General features: G+C 32.1%; 7 protein-coding genes, 1 non-coding gene and 1 further gene across 8 annotated transcripts, besides 3 other annotated features; 7 read left to right on the plus strand and 2 right to left on the minus strand.

Annotated features, from left to right (window-relative positions):
• The first annotated feature begins 86 nt into the window (after window positions 1-86).
• On the plus strand, window positions 87-198 carry Kpol_1042trna1. Its single transcript has 2 exons — window positions 87-123; window positions 162-198. It is a non-coding gene; the product is annotated as a tRNA-Pro (tRNA).
• A 2,099-nt stretch (window positions 199-2,297) lies between these two features.
• Kpol_1042p1 (uncharacterized protein) lies at window positions 2,298-4,259 on the plus strand (the record flags this gene model as incomplete). The annotated part of the gene is made up of 1 exon (XM_001643352.1): window positions 2,298-4,259. The coding sequence occupies one exon, from the start codon at window positions 2,298-2,300 to the stop codon at window positions 4,257-4,259; it is 1,962 nt and encodes a 653-aa protein (XP_001643402.1).
• A 399-nt stretch (window positions 4,260-4,658) lies between these two features.
• On the minus strand, window positions 4,659-5,303 carry YPT6 (Rab family GTPase YPT6; the record flags this gene model as incomplete). Its single annotated transcript, XM_001643353.1, has 1 exon — window positions 4,659-5,303. The coding sequence occupies one exon, from the start codon at window positions 5,301-5,303 to the stop codon at window positions 4,659-4,661; it is 645 nt and encodes a 214-aa protein (XP_001643403.1).
• Window positions 5,304-6,478: 1,175 nt separating this feature from the next.
• Kpol_1042p3 (uncharacterized protein) lies at window positions 6,479-7,150 on the plus strand (the record flags this gene model as incomplete). Its single annotated transcript, XM_001643354.1, has 1 exon — window positions 6,479-7,150. One exon carries the CDS (start codon window positions 6,479-6,481, stop codon window positions 7,148-7,150), a length of 672 nt encoding a protein of 223 aa, XP_001643404.1.
• A 390-nt stretch (window positions 7,151-7,540) lies between these two features.
• Kpol_1042p4 (40S ribosomal protein eS28) lies at window positions 7,541-7,744 on the plus strand (the record flags this gene model as incomplete). The annotated part of the gene is made up of 1 exon (XM_001643355.1): window positions 7,541-7,744. The coding sequence occupies one exon, from the start codon at window positions 7,541-7,543 to the stop codon at window positions 7,742-7,744; it is 204 nt and encodes a 67-aa protein (XP_001643405.1).
• A 674-nt stretch (window positions 7,745-8,418) lies between these two features.
• On the minus strand, window positions 8,419-9,441 carry NEJ1 (Nej1p; the record flags this gene model as incomplete). The annotated part of the gene is made up of 1 exon (XM_001643356.1): window positions 8,419-9,441. One exon carries the CDS (start codon window positions 9,439-9,441, stop codon window positions 8,419-8,421), a length of 1,023 nt encoding a protein of 340 aa, XP_001643406.1.
• Window positions 9,442-9,847: 406 nt separating this feature from the next.
• Window positions 9,848-11,548: a sequence feature (similar to hypothetical protein; correction of possible frameshift sequencing error~similar to Saccharomyces cerevisiae YRR1 (YOR162C)).
• Kpol_1042p6 lies at window positions 9,848-12,193 on the plus strand (the record flags this gene model as incomplete).
• Window positions 11,550-11,612: a sequence feature (similar to hypothetical protein; correction of possible frameshift sequencing error~similar to Saccharomyces cerevisiae YRR1 (YOR162C)).
• Window positions 11,615-12,193: a sequence feature (similar to hypothetical protein; correction of possible frameshift sequencing error~similar to Saccharomyces cerevisiae YRR1 (YOR162C)).
• Window positions 12,194-12,881: 688 nt separating this feature from the next.
• Window positions 12,882-15,233, plus strand: Kpol_1042p7 (Zn(II)2Cys6 transcription factor; the record flags this gene model as incomplete). The annotated part of the gene is made up of 1 exon (XM_001643357.1): window positions 12,882-15,233. One exon carries the CDS (start codon window positions 12,882-12,884, stop codon window positions 15,231-15,233), a length of 2,352 nt encoding a protein of 783 aa, XP_001643407.1.
• Window positions 15,234-16,192: 959 nt separating this feature from the next.
• On the plus strand, window positions 16,193-16,837 carry SEC22 (SNAP receptor SEC22; the record flags this gene model as incomplete). The annotated part of the gene is made up of 1 exon (XM_001643358.1): window positions 16,193-16,837. One exon carries the CDS (start codon window positions 16,193-16,195, stop codon window positions 16,835-16,837), a length of 645 nt encoding a protein of 214 aa, XP_001643408.1.
• Between the last annotated feature and the right edge of the window lie 515 nt (window positions 16,838-17,352).

The raw sequence follows: 17,352 nt of genomic DNA on the forward strand, positions 1-17,352 counted from the left end.
TATGTTATAATCCGAAATCAATACAAAAAAGAAATGACGCAACAAGTAACTAACTTTTAAAAATTAAAAAGTTCAACAAATAACACGGGCGTGTGGTCTAGTGGTATGATTCTCGCTTTGGGCGAATTCCGAGTTAAACTTGGGATACAAATCATTCAAATATGCGAGAGGCCCTGGGTTCAATTCCCAGCTCGCCCCAATTTGTTTTTTAATTATTTTTTGTTCCAACTTGAAAGAAAGATAACCAACAATTTCGTAATAATTGTTGGTTACCCATATTTTTAGAACTGCTCACATATATATATGTTCTGTAGATACTTTTTATTTGTCACTTCAAATATAAAAGACAAAGAACCCAAAGCTAGCAAGCCACTCATATATATATATGTTATATAATAAGTTAAGTGGGTATACAGACATCCATTAATAATAATACCTTGCAAATAACGAGACACTTTCCCCATTTCGAGAACAATATCAAAAATACAACTTCAATCAACACGTAATGTAAATGTGTCATTACCACATTTGATCACAGGTGACACATTTATCTATTTACTTATTTCTGTATCAGCCGAGTGTTTGTCCTAACCCTTCGAGGTCCCAGTGCCGACCAAACGAACGACGACCCTTTTTCATCGGCAAGAAAACTACGCAGCAATATATATATATAATTATATAGCAAGTCGAACTGATAGACAACGTAAACGGGGTTCTGACATCAGCAAGGTTTAGGAAGTGTCGTTAAGAGTTCTTAGTAACCCAAGGATTTGATTATATATTTTGCAATTCTGGTTTTATTTTCTTTTTTTATTTTTTATTTTTTATTTCAAATACACCTCTATCAGTAGATGTCGATACAAATGGGTTGATATCAGATATTTGCTAGCAACGCCAGTCTAAAACTATAAGCCTTGATGGAGATTAGGCAAGGACAAAATTGGACATACATGGAATACATGTAATACAATCTGAGTTATAGTCATCATCGTATACGTCGCATCTTCGAAAAACCATTCATTATCCACAAAAACGAGAGTTTCATGTAGCGCCCGATTTCTAAGCTTCCTCGCAGACAATCGTCGTATTTTACGTGTGTTTTTCTGTTTTTGTGTTTTTCGAAAGTTGTATCACACCCTCTCTTTCCGTCCCTCCGGGAGAAATACATGCACACAAAAACACATCTCTTGATTTCTTTTTTTTCATTCTTTACGACACTTTATCTTCTCGGCTCCTCCTTTTCTCTCATGTATATAAGGCAAACGGGCCTATGCTCCGTTCCGTTTCGTTTCGGCTTTTTTTGTTTTTCTTCCATTCCAGCTGCCCCCCCCCGACCTTCTCTCCCTCTCTTCCACCAAAATCAATCATATCAAAAGGCATTCGAACAGAAAGACACACAGATACACAGACAGAAAGACGTAACTCAACTTAGCCCAACTCAACTTAGCCCAACTCAACTTATTTGATACATTCAACCAGAACTCTTTATAGCAAGTACATCACTCTCTTTCTCTGCGGTACAGTTACTTCCTTATGGTGTTGGCACCTCGGGAATAGCATCAAATAAGTCTCTTAGCAATAACCTTTTGACTATTTCAGATTAAAACTGCTTAATAATTATATTACACTTTATGGTTTGTAGCATATAGCATATAACATATATTGGTTTACTATTACTATCATCATCACTGCTATACTGTACTGTATTGTATAATATTTTATTTTGTTCTAGAATAATCACATTCAAGCTTATCCACTTTATCATAGTACTATAAAGTAGAGACAGAAAGTGTTTAAATCTATCGTTTTCAGATTAGTTTTGTTTGGAATTGTGTTGGTTGAGTCTGTTGTTTGATGTCCTCTGTTGGAAGAATCTGATTCCCGTAGATTAAGGTGTTCTTTACTTTCACCTTTTGTCTTTATCATTTTTTAAACATAATATTATTCACTACTATAATTTCCAGTTCACAGTCAAGTCAGGGGAACTATATAATATTAACATATTAATATATATACCGAAATCGATTTAACCTTTGGGAAACGCAGGAAAGGTTACTACAATTCGTATTTCAATCGCATAATAATACTGCTACCACCATTACCAGTATTGATATTTACCGTGTCTCGAAGAAGAACATAGTTTCCAACTGTTTATTACATAAAAGAAAAATAAAAAACTAAGAAGAGAAGGTGAAATAAAACATTCCATATTTATTAAATCTTCGTCTTATAAGAACTGCATACAACTTTTCACAAAGAGAATTATCTACTCCAAAACTCATTGAATTCATTCAATTATGGATTTTTCATCAAAAACTTTAAAAAAAAAATCTTCAAAACTAAGGAAAGAAAGAATTTACAGCAAAGCCATCCTAATAGATACAGGTATCTTGATCACTGCTCAACCCGATAGCGACTCTTTAAAATCTACAGATTCAAGACGTTCGCATTCTCATACCCATTCAAGAACTTCCTTAAGTGATAACCATGAAGATTTAATAAATTCATCAAATTTAGATGACGACGATGATAATGATGATATTTTCGAAACTGCTTCGCTAATCAGCTGTGTCACTTGTTTAAGTGATACTTTTTCTAAAACTTCAAATACCACTACAACCACAACAACCACAGATTTGCCTTATACCTCATTGAAAGGTAAATTCCCAACTAATACAGTGATACCTTATGGAAGAATTTTACATGCCAAGTTTATCGACAGAAACAGAGATTCAAATATGGTTGGGAAAATACGAACGAAATCAAGTAGCAGAAAATTAAGAGGCTCTATTGCTTCAATAGATTTGAATCTATCTGGTGTCGAAAGTAACGGCTCTTCTAACGAAAGCTTCGCAAGACGTTCAAGTATTGAGTTGAAAGACTATGCTGTCAATAGAAGATTGAGTAATGTATCAATCGGCCATTCAATATTTGATGACGATTACGAATCAAGTACAAATTTAATAGAGATAACTTTTGCTAAACCAAGAAGACATGATGTTGTCGCTAAAAAATTATTACTAGATATTGATGATTCTTTATTAGTAGGTAATGGTATCGTGCAAGAAATTTTAGAGAGAAGTTATAGAGGTACCAAGAGGAAAAGGAAAATTTTAGTCATTATCAACCCATATGGTGGTAAAGGAAATGCCAAAAAATTATTCATGACAAAGTGTTACCCACTTTTGATCGCTAGTAGATGTACAGTAGATCTGGCATATACAAAATTCAGCGGTCATGCCATAACTTTAGCAGAAGCATTGGACATTAACAAGTACGATACAATAGCATGCGCCTCTGGGGATGGTATTCCTTATGAAGTTATCAATGGTCTTTATAGAAGGAAGGATAGAGTAGAGGCATTCAACAAACTTACCATAACTCAATTGCCATGTGGCTCCGGTAACGCAATGAGCGTATCCTGCCATTGGACTGATAATCCATCATATGCCACTTTATCATTGGTTAAATCCACAGAAACTAGAATTGATATAATGTGTTGTTCCCAACCTTCATATTACAATGAACATCCTAGATTATCTTTCTTAAGTCAAACATACGGTGTTATTGCAGAATCTGATATAAACACAGAGTTCATTAGATGGTTAGGAGCTGCAAGATTTGAAATTGGTGTTGCATTTAATATATTGCAAAGAAAAAAATATCCATGCGATATATATGTAAAATATGCTGCAAAGACCAAAAATGACGTTAAGACACATTATATGAATTATAAAAACAATGGATTACCTCCATTCGATATCGAAACAGATAATATATATTGTGCTGATGATATCCCAGAGGTAGAAATGATATCAGAAGAAAATTTCAAGCTAAGGTATCCTTTCAGTGAGGGTATTCCAGATGATTGGGAAAAGTTAGATTCTTCTGTCACTGATAATATCGGTATATTTTATACTGGTAAAATGCCATATATAGCGGCAGATACCAAATTTTTCCCTGCAGCATTACCATCTGATGGTGTAATGGAAATGGTTATTACAGATGGTAGAACTGCTGTCTCTAGAATGGTCCCAATTTTACTAGCATTAGATAAAGGTACTCATATACAGCAGCCAGAAGTATTGCATTCAAAAATATTAGCATATAAAATTGTTCCAAAAATCAAGAATACTGTTTTTGCAGTTGATGGTGAAAAATTCCCTCTAGAACCTCTACAGGTTGAAGTTTTACCAAGATTGTGTAAAACTTTACTAAGAAATGGACGTTTCGTAGAGACAGAATTTGATACCATATGAAAAATTTCTTTGTGATTTAAGTGAGACTTTTTGATTACCTAGAGTAATTACAAGATATTTATATTCCATCTTCCAATAAGTTTAAAGACATTCAATTATAATTATTAATTGTATCCATTATTAAATATACAGTTATTAAATTTATGTTTAATCTTTATTATATAAACATATTAATATAGTGAATAATGATAATTGCATTTTTTTAAAAAAAAACTAATAGTTTTAAGTCCATATTAATCCAACCTTCTGTGGTATCAAGTAACCAATATATACATATTAGATCATTATTTTTTAGAAATTAATTATTCTTATACATTACAATTTTGTACTAAATGTCGAATAAGATTACTAATAATATTAACATTACCGAATTCATTTTTAAGTTATTTTATTGATTTCTTAACATTGACAACTACTTTGTTGTAATTCATCATTTGTAGTAATATCAATAATTCCAGTCTTTTTTGTATTGTCACTATTTTCAGTTTCATCCAATGGAGTTGATTCAGAATTTTGAAATTCTGGTAAGGATTTTGCAATTTTTTTAAATAGATTTTTAACATTGTAACCTGCCTTTGTTGAAGTTTCCATAAATATTTTGGCACCCAATTCCTTTGCCTTTTTTTCACCATCTTCGGTAGATACTTGTCTTTCATCAGTAAGATCACTTTTATTACCAACGACACATAATATCACATTGTCTTCACCCCTTTCGTTTTTAACATCCTCTATCCACTTGTCAATACAATCGAATGACTTTTTCTTTGTTATATCATACACAACAATCGCTACTCTAGAGTCTCTAATATAAGATGGGATTAATGATCTGAATCTTTCTTGACCTGCAGTATCCCAAAGTTGTAATCTGATTGTTTTATCATCTAGATACATCGTCTTGGAAAGAAAATCGATACCGATTGTGGCTTGATAGTGGTCATCGAAAGTGTCATACATGAATCTAGTAATCAAAGATGTTTTACCAACACCTTGTTCTCCTAAAAAGACAATCTTATATTTTGTCAATGATTTATTAGGTCTACTCATTTTGCTACCGATATATTTGCGTTTATTATTCTTATTATTACTATGGATTCTTCCCAAAAACCACAGACCCTATGAATTGAGTTACACTTTCAAACAATGAATAAAAAAGATGGATTCCTATACTTCTATTTCCTAGGAACAGTCTTAATATTAGAACGGTATCTAAGGAGTCTCTCCAACAGACAATTAATTCTGACAAACGGATCCAATCTCAAAAAGATCAACTAGACCTAATATTTTAATGCCAAGCTACTTTAATTACCGACTTAACACCTCAGAAATAACAATTCTAAAGTTAATTTATCAATTATAAACTTACCAGGTAAGTTGTTCGAACAAAGTGAAATATACCAATTTTTCAAACTGTAATTATTTTTTTTCCTCAACTTCTGAGATTATTTTAATCAAAAATGAAAAACACACGTCAAATTGGGAATGATGATACCCGGGGGAGTCGAACGCGTGTCAACATTGGAAAATGGTGGTTTTTGGAAAGTCAGACTGGTTTGTTTGTTTGATTATGCTCATATAAATATGGAATAGCCGCCAATGAATAACGTTCTGTAATCAATATCAAGGTAAATACAGATGTTGGAACGTTATAAGAAGAAGGAGACAATCAGAGCAATATACATCTATCTCAAAGCTTATAGTGTGAGTCCATAAAAAATTTCAGTTCTTTGTTCACCATAAAGTCTTTGGTCTCCAAACATCTGTGTATGGTAATTTACCTTCTTTCTGGTAGTAATATTAAAGTTCGTGAGGGAAATGTGTTTAAACAGTATATATATATATATGTGTGTGTGTGTGTGTTATTTCACATATAGATAAATAATGTTTATCTAGTACCTTTAGAACACATCATGCCGATAACGTGCAAATAGCTAAAGAAACTGGCATCTAAATCATCAATCTGGTTGGCAAGTTATTTGGTTATTGGTCGAGAAGAAAGTCACAGATATATTAGAGACAATAGGGTTTTGGAGATTTCCAGTAATTTGTTTTTATTCCACCTTATTTGTAAGAGGTTGGCGGCTAATAGACATATTTAAGTGGCAACTATTCTTTTTTTTAAAAAAAAATAAGTATTTCTTACTTTTTAACAACGATGATAGTCCTAAGAACGGCAACGTTAACCATTGAGGAACAGTAGAGTTGCGAACTTTGTTGATGAGATGGTAGAGGTATTAAATAACTGCCCAGAGCCTGTGAAGAATGACAGTTCGACTTTAAAAGAAAACTCTTCCAGGAACAATGAAACCTTCAGCAAACTAAAGACTAAAATCCTAAAAGAAACAAACGAGACTTTGGAGATACTCCAAGAGAGTTTTGGCCTTGGGTCTACTGAATTTAGCCAAATGTCTTCATCACAGAAGTTACTTAAACCATTGAGTCTAAGTAACTCGTTAAATGTTAAAGAGCCTGTAAATTGTGCTGTTGGCAAGAAGAGGACAATAAAGAAGAAAATCAAGAAACCGCAGTCCAGGAACATCGTCGTCTCCACTATATTTGGAAAGAAAGAGTTGATTAAGAGGAATGAGTCGAAAAGTGTTACTTTAAATGAGTATAAATTTACAAGTATCAACTACAATGCAAAATTAAGAAAACAAGTTTCTCCAGATTCAAATCGACACGATACCACTTTAGCAGGGGATACTGTAGAATCTCCAAATAGAATTGCAATTACGCACTCAATCCCAATTCAAGCTCCAATTCAAACGTCAATGTCAGCTCTGGCTCCCGACATTGAATTGGACACCAACGTTCACTTAAAATATTCGGAATTGATTGAAAACTTTTCAATGAAAGTTATATCTCTTCTTAACAACGAAATAGACTCAAAGTAACCTATTTAATTGGTGTTTTAAACGGTTAAGATCTCTATATTTGATGAACTTTGTCATTGTAATTGTCACTGACACCGTCATGACGACCTTTATTACATCACATGACATTTACCCTTCTTTTAAAATGGATATACAAAACACTGAGATCATCAAATACGAACATCCATTAAGCTTAAACATCAACTTTTCGACAACGTTTTGGAAAAAATTTTCATTTTATTGTTACTTACCATCGACTTCAACAAACAATCAAATCATTGATAATAAATACTATAAATGAATTAACTATTCAATTGAACTGGTTATCAATCTAGTTTGTCATTTCTAGCTTTTGCTTTATCATTCATTTATTCATTTGAAAATCCACCAAGAATATCATCTTTTTTAAACATGGATTCCAAGACCCCTGTCACTCTAGCTAAAGTTATCAAAGTCTTAGGACGTACTGGTTCTCGTGGTGGTGTTACTCAAGTTCGTGTTGAATTTTTGGATGACACTACAAGAACCATTGTCAGAAACGTCAAAGGTCCAGTTAGAGAAAATGATATTTTGGTTCTAATGGAATCTGAACGTGAAGCTCGTCGTTTGCGTTAATTAGGAAGGAATGGTTTTTCAAATTGGTACACAATTGGTGTTGTGTCACTCAATTATGCTTTTTTTTTCATTTCGATCTTAATTAATTTTACAAAACTTCTAATAATCACTAATTTTTTTTTAATTGTTGCTAATGTATAATTATTGCGATGTCTTTATTTATAAAAATTAGGGTTTACTATTTCATTATGTGTGGATTTCTGATGGGAGGTGATCTTGATTCATGGATCTTTGTTATGTGTGAGTTTGTTTATTTTGATCTGGTCAATGTAGAAAGATTAGTTATTGTCAGGATGCTGTGAGGATAAAAATTAGTTAAAATGATTGAAGTCATTATTCGACTATAATGGTTTTATCCGTCAAGTTCAGTCTTCTTTCGTCAATCGATGGATCTTTTCATTTGCAGAGCTGTAGAAAATTTATGGAACAAATTTTGAATTGTCACTAAAAGATTATACAAGTCACTCATCCTTGAAAATTCCATTTGAAATAGAATGTAACCCTTTTTATATATACTGTTAGTTTTCGTATTTAATTTAATCAATATGCTTAGTGTCTAATCGTTTCTGCTATATATATATAACTTTACATATAGTTACATCATCCTATCCTATGTATTAGTTAACATCATTAAATGATCGACGGTGTAATGTCCTCTATATCTCATGCAATCTTTAACCTTCTTGTACTTTAACTTTCCCAAATTTTCTTCGTTTGTGGGGTGAGTGTGTCAGTTCAGTATTATCTTGGGAAGTCGTTGATTCCAATTCTTCCTTTATAGGACCCGATTTAATTTCATCAGCTTCCAACTTGATATCTGGTTCCGATATACTATGTAATTCATGGTTAGGCTTTTCTAGATATTTAAGTTCATCATGATCTGCAGGGAAACAGAAATCATCTTCATTCTTAAAAGAAATAAAATCATCGTTTCCATTACTATCTTCATTACTATTCGATCTTGGTCTATGGATCAAATTTCTTTTTGCCTCTATGCCACTGAATATCCTTTTCATAGTCAAGAATTTTGTTATGTCATCGCTGTTGGTTTTCATATTATCAGCTTTAAGGTATGGCGATAATGAGGTATTACTGGAATGGAAATTTCTTAAACTTTTTGAATGTACGGAACCTGGAGGTGCCCATCTATCAATGATTTTATCACCCAATGCGTCTTTAACCCTATCGGTTAAAAATTCGATAGCATTATCCTTCTCATTGATAACTGACGCTAGATTCTTGATCTGTGTAATTGCTATCATTGAATTTTCCAATAAGAATTTATTAAATCGATTTAATATTTTGAATAGATATTTGGAGTCCATATTGAAATTTTCCAAAATCAATTGAACATCTATTGTACTTGTAATTTTCAAGCTGAACTTGATATTATGCTCTTGTGATTTAAACTCCAAAGTATCAGAATTTCCAATTCTTTCCAATATTGACGTCAATATTACATCTATAGTGTGACCTTCAAAACCTTGTTCGATACATAACTTTGTTATCTCTGAATTAGTTACCTTTGAGATCACTGGCGCATGATCTGTTGAAAGAAATACGAAGATGAACCCCAGGTTTTTCAATTGAACCACATTTATAAACCAAATACAATCATCTAAATTACACTTAACCCAGTTATCAACACAGACATCGCCATCTTCATCTAATAGATCTCTAAAAGCTTCAACCAACATTTTTGTTTCTAATTATAGAATATAATTTATTTCACTATTTGGTAATATTATTCGTCTATCTAAAACTGGTCCATATTATAAAACAGGATCATGATACCAACTGTAGAATAGATTACTTATCTTTATCACCTACACCTACAGACATCCATAAATAAAGCAAACAGACTTTCCATCACATTTACCTGTCTCTATGTTCTCATTGACTAACTAGATCAACTTTTATAATATTCTTCGCAATGGCTCAATTATCGCATATTTAAAAATTTAATATATTAGTAAAGAATAGCATCGATGATGTTAGTTTGAAACAAAATCTAATTAATGAAGTATTAACTAGATACAATTCTTTATATATATTGTCTTCTCAGTATATTGTTCATCCATTGTTGCCATTTGTAATTGAATCATGGAGAACAGCAACGTGACAAATATCGAATATATTGTTAATGCCAATGACTCTTCTGTAACTGATGGATGTGGTAAGAAGAGAAGAAGAAAAGTCATCAAATCATGTACATTTTGTCGTAAGAGAAAGCTAAAATGTGATCATGGTAGACCTATGTGTAATCAATGCTCTTCAAGGGAATTACCTGAATGTATCTATACAGAAGGTTTTAATTTTCAAATAACGACGAAGGAGTTATTCGATAATAGTCCAAATATCGAATTGATTCAAAAAATCAAAGAGTTGGAATCTAAAGTTATTAGTTCTAACGATTCAGATGTTTCATCGAATAGTTCTGTAATTGGTAGAGGTAGTGGTGATTTAAATGCTCGGAGTTTTATGAATAAAATTGGTAATATCAGTTCTGAATTCGCTTCTAATTCAAATTCCAATGCTAGTCCTAACTCTGATTCTCGTGATGTCAAAAGTGATCCTTTGAAAGAGTTACGTTGGTTAACTGTTCAAGAAGGCAGAACTACAATATTTGGTCCTACTTCCTGGAGAACTGTTGTGGAATGTTCAAATGAAATTTTTAAGACTGAATACTCCAGAATTTGGGAAGCCATTAAACCAGAAAAGAGAAAATGGAAGGTTCAACATAATATACCTACAATTTTACCAGAAATAAGGTGTATTGCATCGCCAATGGTAAATTGTAGTGGTGCATCATTCCTTTCTCTAATGTGTCAAGAACTTCCTCCGTATGAAGTAATTTTAGAGTGTATTACAGAATTTTTTGAAAGTTCTATACATGATATATTAGGTATTCTAGATGAGAATAAAGTTAGACGTGACTTTTTGGAATGTGTTGTATCGATTGATCCAATCACCAAGAAAGTAGACATGATGCCTGCAGATGGTGACAACCTTTACAAAATAGGGATTGTTGTGCTGATGATTTATTTTGCTTATTTCAAAGAAAATATACCTGATATAGTAGATAGATTCCTAGCATGTTTATCTGGTTTACTGAACCCCAAGTTGAATTACATAGAGAGAGCTCAGTTTTTGTTGTTGAGCTACTTTGGTAAAATTTATATTGCCCAGGATAGCTTTGACGGTTCATTAAATTCTGATTTAGTTGCAGGGTTGTGTCATGTTGCAGTAACGTTAGGTATTTCTGATGTAGAATGGTGGTATAAGCAACAAGACCCAGCTAAAGTTGGCCCAAAAGAAAACATAAGACATTTATGGTATTGGATATTATACGCTGACGTTTCAATATCGTTTGATATGGGAAAACCGTTGTCAATTACCGAAGAACATTTTGATAGTTCGTTATTAGAAGACAATGATTCTGACTCGGACCCAGAAATTATTCCTTCACTGACATCGATAAGTGAAATTGATCGTGCTGTCACTGCAAAGAGTAGGAGATGTAAAATGATAAAAAACTTTCTTGCAATTGCACGTCGTTCGATTGATGGTATCAATTGTAGGTCCAAAGAGGCTAATATCGAGAGTTGTATTAATGAATTGATAGCATTTACTGATAAATCCTTTTTACCTTTAAAATGTTATACAAACGAAGAAATGATATGTGTGGTTGATAAATTTGATATTATCATTTTATCATCGATAATTGGGATGTTAATTAACTTTCACAGTCTTTTGTGTTTAACGAGGCATACCCTTACAACAATACGGAGTAATGGGTTGTTATAATATTGTAAGATTGGTATTACCCTTTGTATTAACACTATTTTGCAAACCTATAATGGAATATAAATTTTATTCAAAAGTACAAGCACCGATGGAAAAAATTCCTCAATTTTAAAGCCAAGAGAACCCAATTTAAACATGGCAATCCTACTTTCTCAATCATTGTTAATGAGAGTGTTGACCGAAACATACAGTTTTTTTTTCTTGAAGTTGGCACTTTTTGAAAAGGATTCATTGTACATCGAAGAACAACTTGATGCATTTGATGACAGACTTGACTCCATCAAGATCCCTTCAGATACAATTCTAACAGTGAAAGGTTCTGTCAAGAAGTTCAACAGTATAATTGATAAACTGAAAGATCCAAAACATGATGAGTTATTGGAGTTACTTTCGAAATCATATCCTTTAACAATGTCATTAGCCATTGAAAGCGTCAGTAGAAAATTATTTTTGAAAGGGTGTGTATTAAGAGAAGAAACTGTTAATGAAATGAAACTTGAAAAGAGAGGTCCAGATGCAGTTTCACAAGACATGCTTACAGAAATAACTAATGCTTTCTGGTCAAATTACGAATCTCAAGTAAAGCATGTATGGTCAGGGTCCATGCCGGAGTTATATTCAGATTTCCATTTTTCCCAATGAGTTATGATCCCTGATGCCATGCATGCACCTTTTCAATCCAAAAATCGTGTTATAACTACATTCAGATTGCCGGTAGGACGACATTTCACTCCCTTATTGGAAGATGTTTACAATTATTCTGTTATATATATATATATATATATTTTCTTCTTTTTTTTTTTCTTTTTTTTTGATTTTCTTTTTAATTCAAACACTATTATATTTATATGTAATAATAAATATTTTGGATAACATACAATTTATCAAATTAATCGAACCCATCCTATAATTACTACCCATCAAAAACTCCATCTCATCTCATCTCCTTGATAATTATTCACTTATTCAGTATTTTCTTATTATCATGAAAAATTCTGGCTCTCGCGGTTTAGTCACTACACCTTTAAATTTGAATTAATAAAAAAGAACTTTAAAGCTTTATAGACAAGAGAAGATTCTAATACAGTTTGAAGGTTTGAAGGTTTGATATATTTACAGTTGCAGCAGGCTGAGCGATACTCTCATAAGGTAGGTAAGAGCTCTTTTTGTATTTAGTTTGTTAGCTGTTATTTCCCGTTTAAAAAGAAGTACTTTGTCTCCTTCCATTTTTCATTGAAAAGTCTAGACATTAAAGGTATTTGGTTATCTGGTTGAATTTTGATATTAATAATATTTAGTATACGATAGAGAGGTGAAAGTACAAGTCATTATGCCTATTGTGATGAATAGAGATACTGGTAATAAAGTTGAAAAGAAGAAGAGGAAGAAAAAGATTAAATCATGTTTGTTTTGTAGGAAGAGAAAACTACGTTGTGGTCAAGAAAAACCAATGTGTTCTACTTGTCAAACTCGAGGGTTTGCTACCTGTGAGTATTTAGTTGCAGATAGTCCAGATTCCTCAAAAGCTGGAACTTCTCCGGGAAGCAATAAAAGTCCATCCAGTGTACAATCATCAAATACAAAATATAATGGTATTCAGGATAGTATCATTTCCGATAATAGCCCTGCATCTATTCAAACTAATAGTTTAGAAGAAGGAGATTTGAAACAGGTTAAAAAGGATAGCTCTGTTGTTAGAAATAGAGTAAAATTGTCTACCTACAGAAATAATGCTAAAGCGAATGGCGAAGCTATAGAGGAACAAAACCCGTTGAGTACTTTATCCTATGTCCAGATTAAAAAGGATGCAAGGTGTCTAAAATGTGGTCCAACTTCTGTTAAAACTTTTATTTACAAGGCTAATTGGAATAATATGCAGGGATATTATGAAAAGTTATGGAGCAAAGTTCAAGAGGCAAGACGTAAATGGAAAAAAATTCATGATTTTACAATGTTAAAAGAATTGAAGTTGGTTGAAAGACCACTAGAATACGACACAGTGTATTTATTGGAAGCAGTATGTCATGACTTACCACCTTATGATGTGATTATAGAATGTATCGATAGATTTTTCCAAATGTCAGATATTTACCCTTACAATAATGTTCTTGATAAGAACAAAATTATGTCTGATTTTTATAGGGAATTTAGTCCTGGTATTCAAACTTCAAAAGATGAAATACGACGTGTCCAGTCATTATCTCTAAACAGAGTATTCAATGTCTATAAGATTGGTGTCATCGTAATGATCTTATGTTTAACACATTATTATGAAAGTGTTCCAATGTCCATTGATATATTCATAACGTATTTATCCGGATTATCCACTTCAAAGGTTTTCTTTGTAGAAAGAGTGCAGTTCTTCTTATTCAGATTTTTCTATGTCCCAATGTATCGTTCATGCGGTGGTGATTATTCCCATTGTGTAAACTTATCTTCCGCATTATGTACATCAGCATTGTGTATTGGTTTAAACGATGACATTGATGTAACGTTCAAGGGAAGGGAAAATGAGGTAGGAAGGCTGGATACATTGAAAGCACTATGGTTATGGGTTATGTATGCAGACTTTGTTGTAGCCTCCCATTTAGGCAAAGATTTAATGGTGCCATTAAATTCATTCGATGACATCGATTTCTTAGACTTATATGAAAGCGAAGGCAATTCGAAAACTTTATTAGGATGTTTAATTAGATTTCTAAGGTTAACAAGGCCTATGATGCATGAAGTCATGAGTAGAAGAGGGAAGCCTGACCTAATTGAATATACATCCCAACTAATTAATTTTATTGAAACAGAATTTCCACCTTTAGAGTACTACACAGACGCTCAGATGATAGATAAAGTTCCACTTGATACATTATCATTTATCTCACTCTGCATATTTTTAATAGTAACATTTTCAGGACTGAGATGTCTTGCATTAGGTGAGCAATCACTAAATTTGAAAAATCAAACTATCAAAACTTGTTTAACAGCATTTTCATTAGGAACAAATATTGCAAATAGGGCTTACCAATTAGATAAGGAGAAATTTCCAGAGGTAGTATACACGGATTGTAACAATTTCCCACCTCATTTAGCCTACTGTATTGGAAGTTGTGGCACGTCGTTAGGAAGGTCATTGTCTCTATTTTTCACTCTTTGTTATCAAAAAATGACATTATTCTCTTCAGGATTTATATTTTGTCAACAAGATATGGAAAGTGAAATTGATTTGACCACTTTACAAGGTCCTGATGATAAATCTTTATCATTCATAGCATCATTTGATGCATTTTCAAGGATTTTTCAAACTTGGGCTAAACCAGTGGATGAAAATTTTAAATCTGTACTTTACAGATCCAATACTTTAATCATTATGACTACTTTGGAGAGACTTTGTAGTATGATTTTGGTAAAAGTTAAAGAGTGCAGAACTAAGACAGAAAATGATTGGATAACGCATAATCAAAATAATATACTTGATGTTTTAATGAATGAGAATGACGAACCAAATCCTAGAATCCCTGAACCAACTAATGAAAATCTAATTGAATCATTCACACAATATGGTAAACTAGAAGATTTTGCAAATTCTCTTTCTGATGAATTTTGGGAAAATTATTTTTCACATTGGGAAGAATATCTAAATGGAAATACCATTGATGAACTATTTGAGGATATATCACACGTCCCATGAAATAGGGAACTACATTAAAATTTCGACGGATTTTTGTTGTTGTTTTATTGTCCTATTAAACTTGCATTCTCATAGACCTTTAGTCATCTTACCCATTATTTTTTCAACATTTTTTTTAATATATTAATAGATTTAGATTTTTACCTACTATTTGATAGTGTCGGAGTGAAAACACAGCAAAGATACAAGTATATATATATATATCAAATAGATGGCACCGAAATAGTAAATTCACGTTAAAGTAAATAGTTGTTTATTATATATTACATATAAATTATTTGTTATAGACCAATGAATAGTTATTATGTCGTTTAGTCGTATTTCATTGATTATCATGTTTTGCTAAAAATTTTGAATTCACTAGAAGGAGAATAATATGGTCATACTATTTTGGATAATAGCTTGGTACCACTTCTTGATATCATGTTTTGGTAGTTTATGACAGTCAATGATAAACAGAAACATATATATATAATCTTCATTGATATATGTAACTCATCGCCATTATGGTAGCGAGATTCTAATATCGTCGTATTAAAGAGAATTTAGAAGTCGGGTAACAGCAAAGTGTCTGGTTTATCAAAATTGTTGAAATTTGTTAGAAATGACGTTTCGTGTCTTTAACTGAAGCCAGCCTTTAAGCAGTTGTAAGAACAATATACAATCCATATATATAAAAGGTATTGATCAGTTTTTTAATAGTTGTATAGTTGTATTATAAGTTATTGGAAGGTTTTTATTGTTTTGTAAGTTTGTGAATTGACTGGAATTGATTATTTGAATTTACTTGTGAGTTAATTGGATTCAGATCTCTGTTTTGGAGTGTTTATTTTTTTCTGCGTTATACAAAGAGAAAACTTATAGATATATATTATACGTTGAAGCACTGGGATATTTATACGTATATTTATTTATATATATATATTTACAGAACACGTTAGGGATAAGATAAATATACAATGATTAAATCTACTTTGCTATATCGAGAAGATGGGTTGCCATTATGTACATCTGTAGACGATGATTCTGATCCATCATTGGGAGAACAAAAGAAGAGAATTAAGATGTTGTTATCTAGAATGACACCACAATCAGCAACAGAAGCATCCATTGAAAGTGGGAATTATGAGATTCATTATATAAATGCTGCTTCAGTTTTATATTTTGTGATTTGTGAACGTGGATATCCAAGAAATTTGGCATTTTCTTATCTAAGTGATGTTCAGCAAGAATTTCAACATTCATATTACAATGAGTATATGAAACCAAATATTAGACCATATGCCTTTGTAAGTTTTGATAATTTCTTAAACAAGACAAAGAAAGCATATGCTGATAAAAAAGTCCAAGATAATTTAGATCAATTGAATCAAGAATTAGTTGGTGTTAAACAAATTATGTCGAAGAATATTGAAGATTTATTGTACAGAGGTGATTCATTGGATAAAATGAGCGATATGAGTGCAACATTAAAGGAAAGTTCTAAAAAATACAGAAAATCAGCTCAAAAGATTAACTTGGAATTATTAATCAGTCAGTATGCACCAATTGCCATGCTTGGGTTTTTATTCGTCTTCTTGATTTGGTGGGTATTTTTAAGGTAGATATTGGATATCTATAGAGAATATTAACAACGACACCAAGTGAAATGTAAGCAAGTCCATTTATATATATATGTATGTATGTATATACTAAATAAATCAAACGGAATGAAATAAAATAGAATAAAGTTGGCAGCAATTGTGTTCTTTCCTAAAAATAAACACAATGCCTCCATAAACGCTTATCCATAACGTCAGAAGCCATGGATTTTAAATTAATAATAAACGAAAGCCCTATTTTTGAATAATCCGTTGAAGAAAAGAAGTACCTGAAATACATCAGAAAATTTGCCATTTCCTCCTTTCCCAAAATTCAGCAAGTTCCTACAAACTAAGCCACCTTTTCAAACAAAAAGGTTGCCTCCAAACCGACCATAAAAAAATATAACGCCAATATTTTCTGAGGTTTTCTTTATTACACCCTTCTTTCAAAAACACTGCAATCAAGAGTCAATTGTGGTAACAGAAAAACAAATTCCCTTGGTAATGGAGAGAAAACAGAAATTGCCTTAACCCTC

Source organism: Vanderwaltozyma polyspora, genomic scaffold, assembly GCF_000150035.1.
Source record: "Vanderwaltozyma polyspora DSM 70294 KpolScaffold1042 genomic scaffold, whole genome shotgun sequence".
NCBI lineage: Eukaryota > Fungi > Ascomycota > Saccharomycetes > Saccharomycetales > Saccharomycetaceae > Vanderwaltozyma > Vanderwaltozyma polyspora.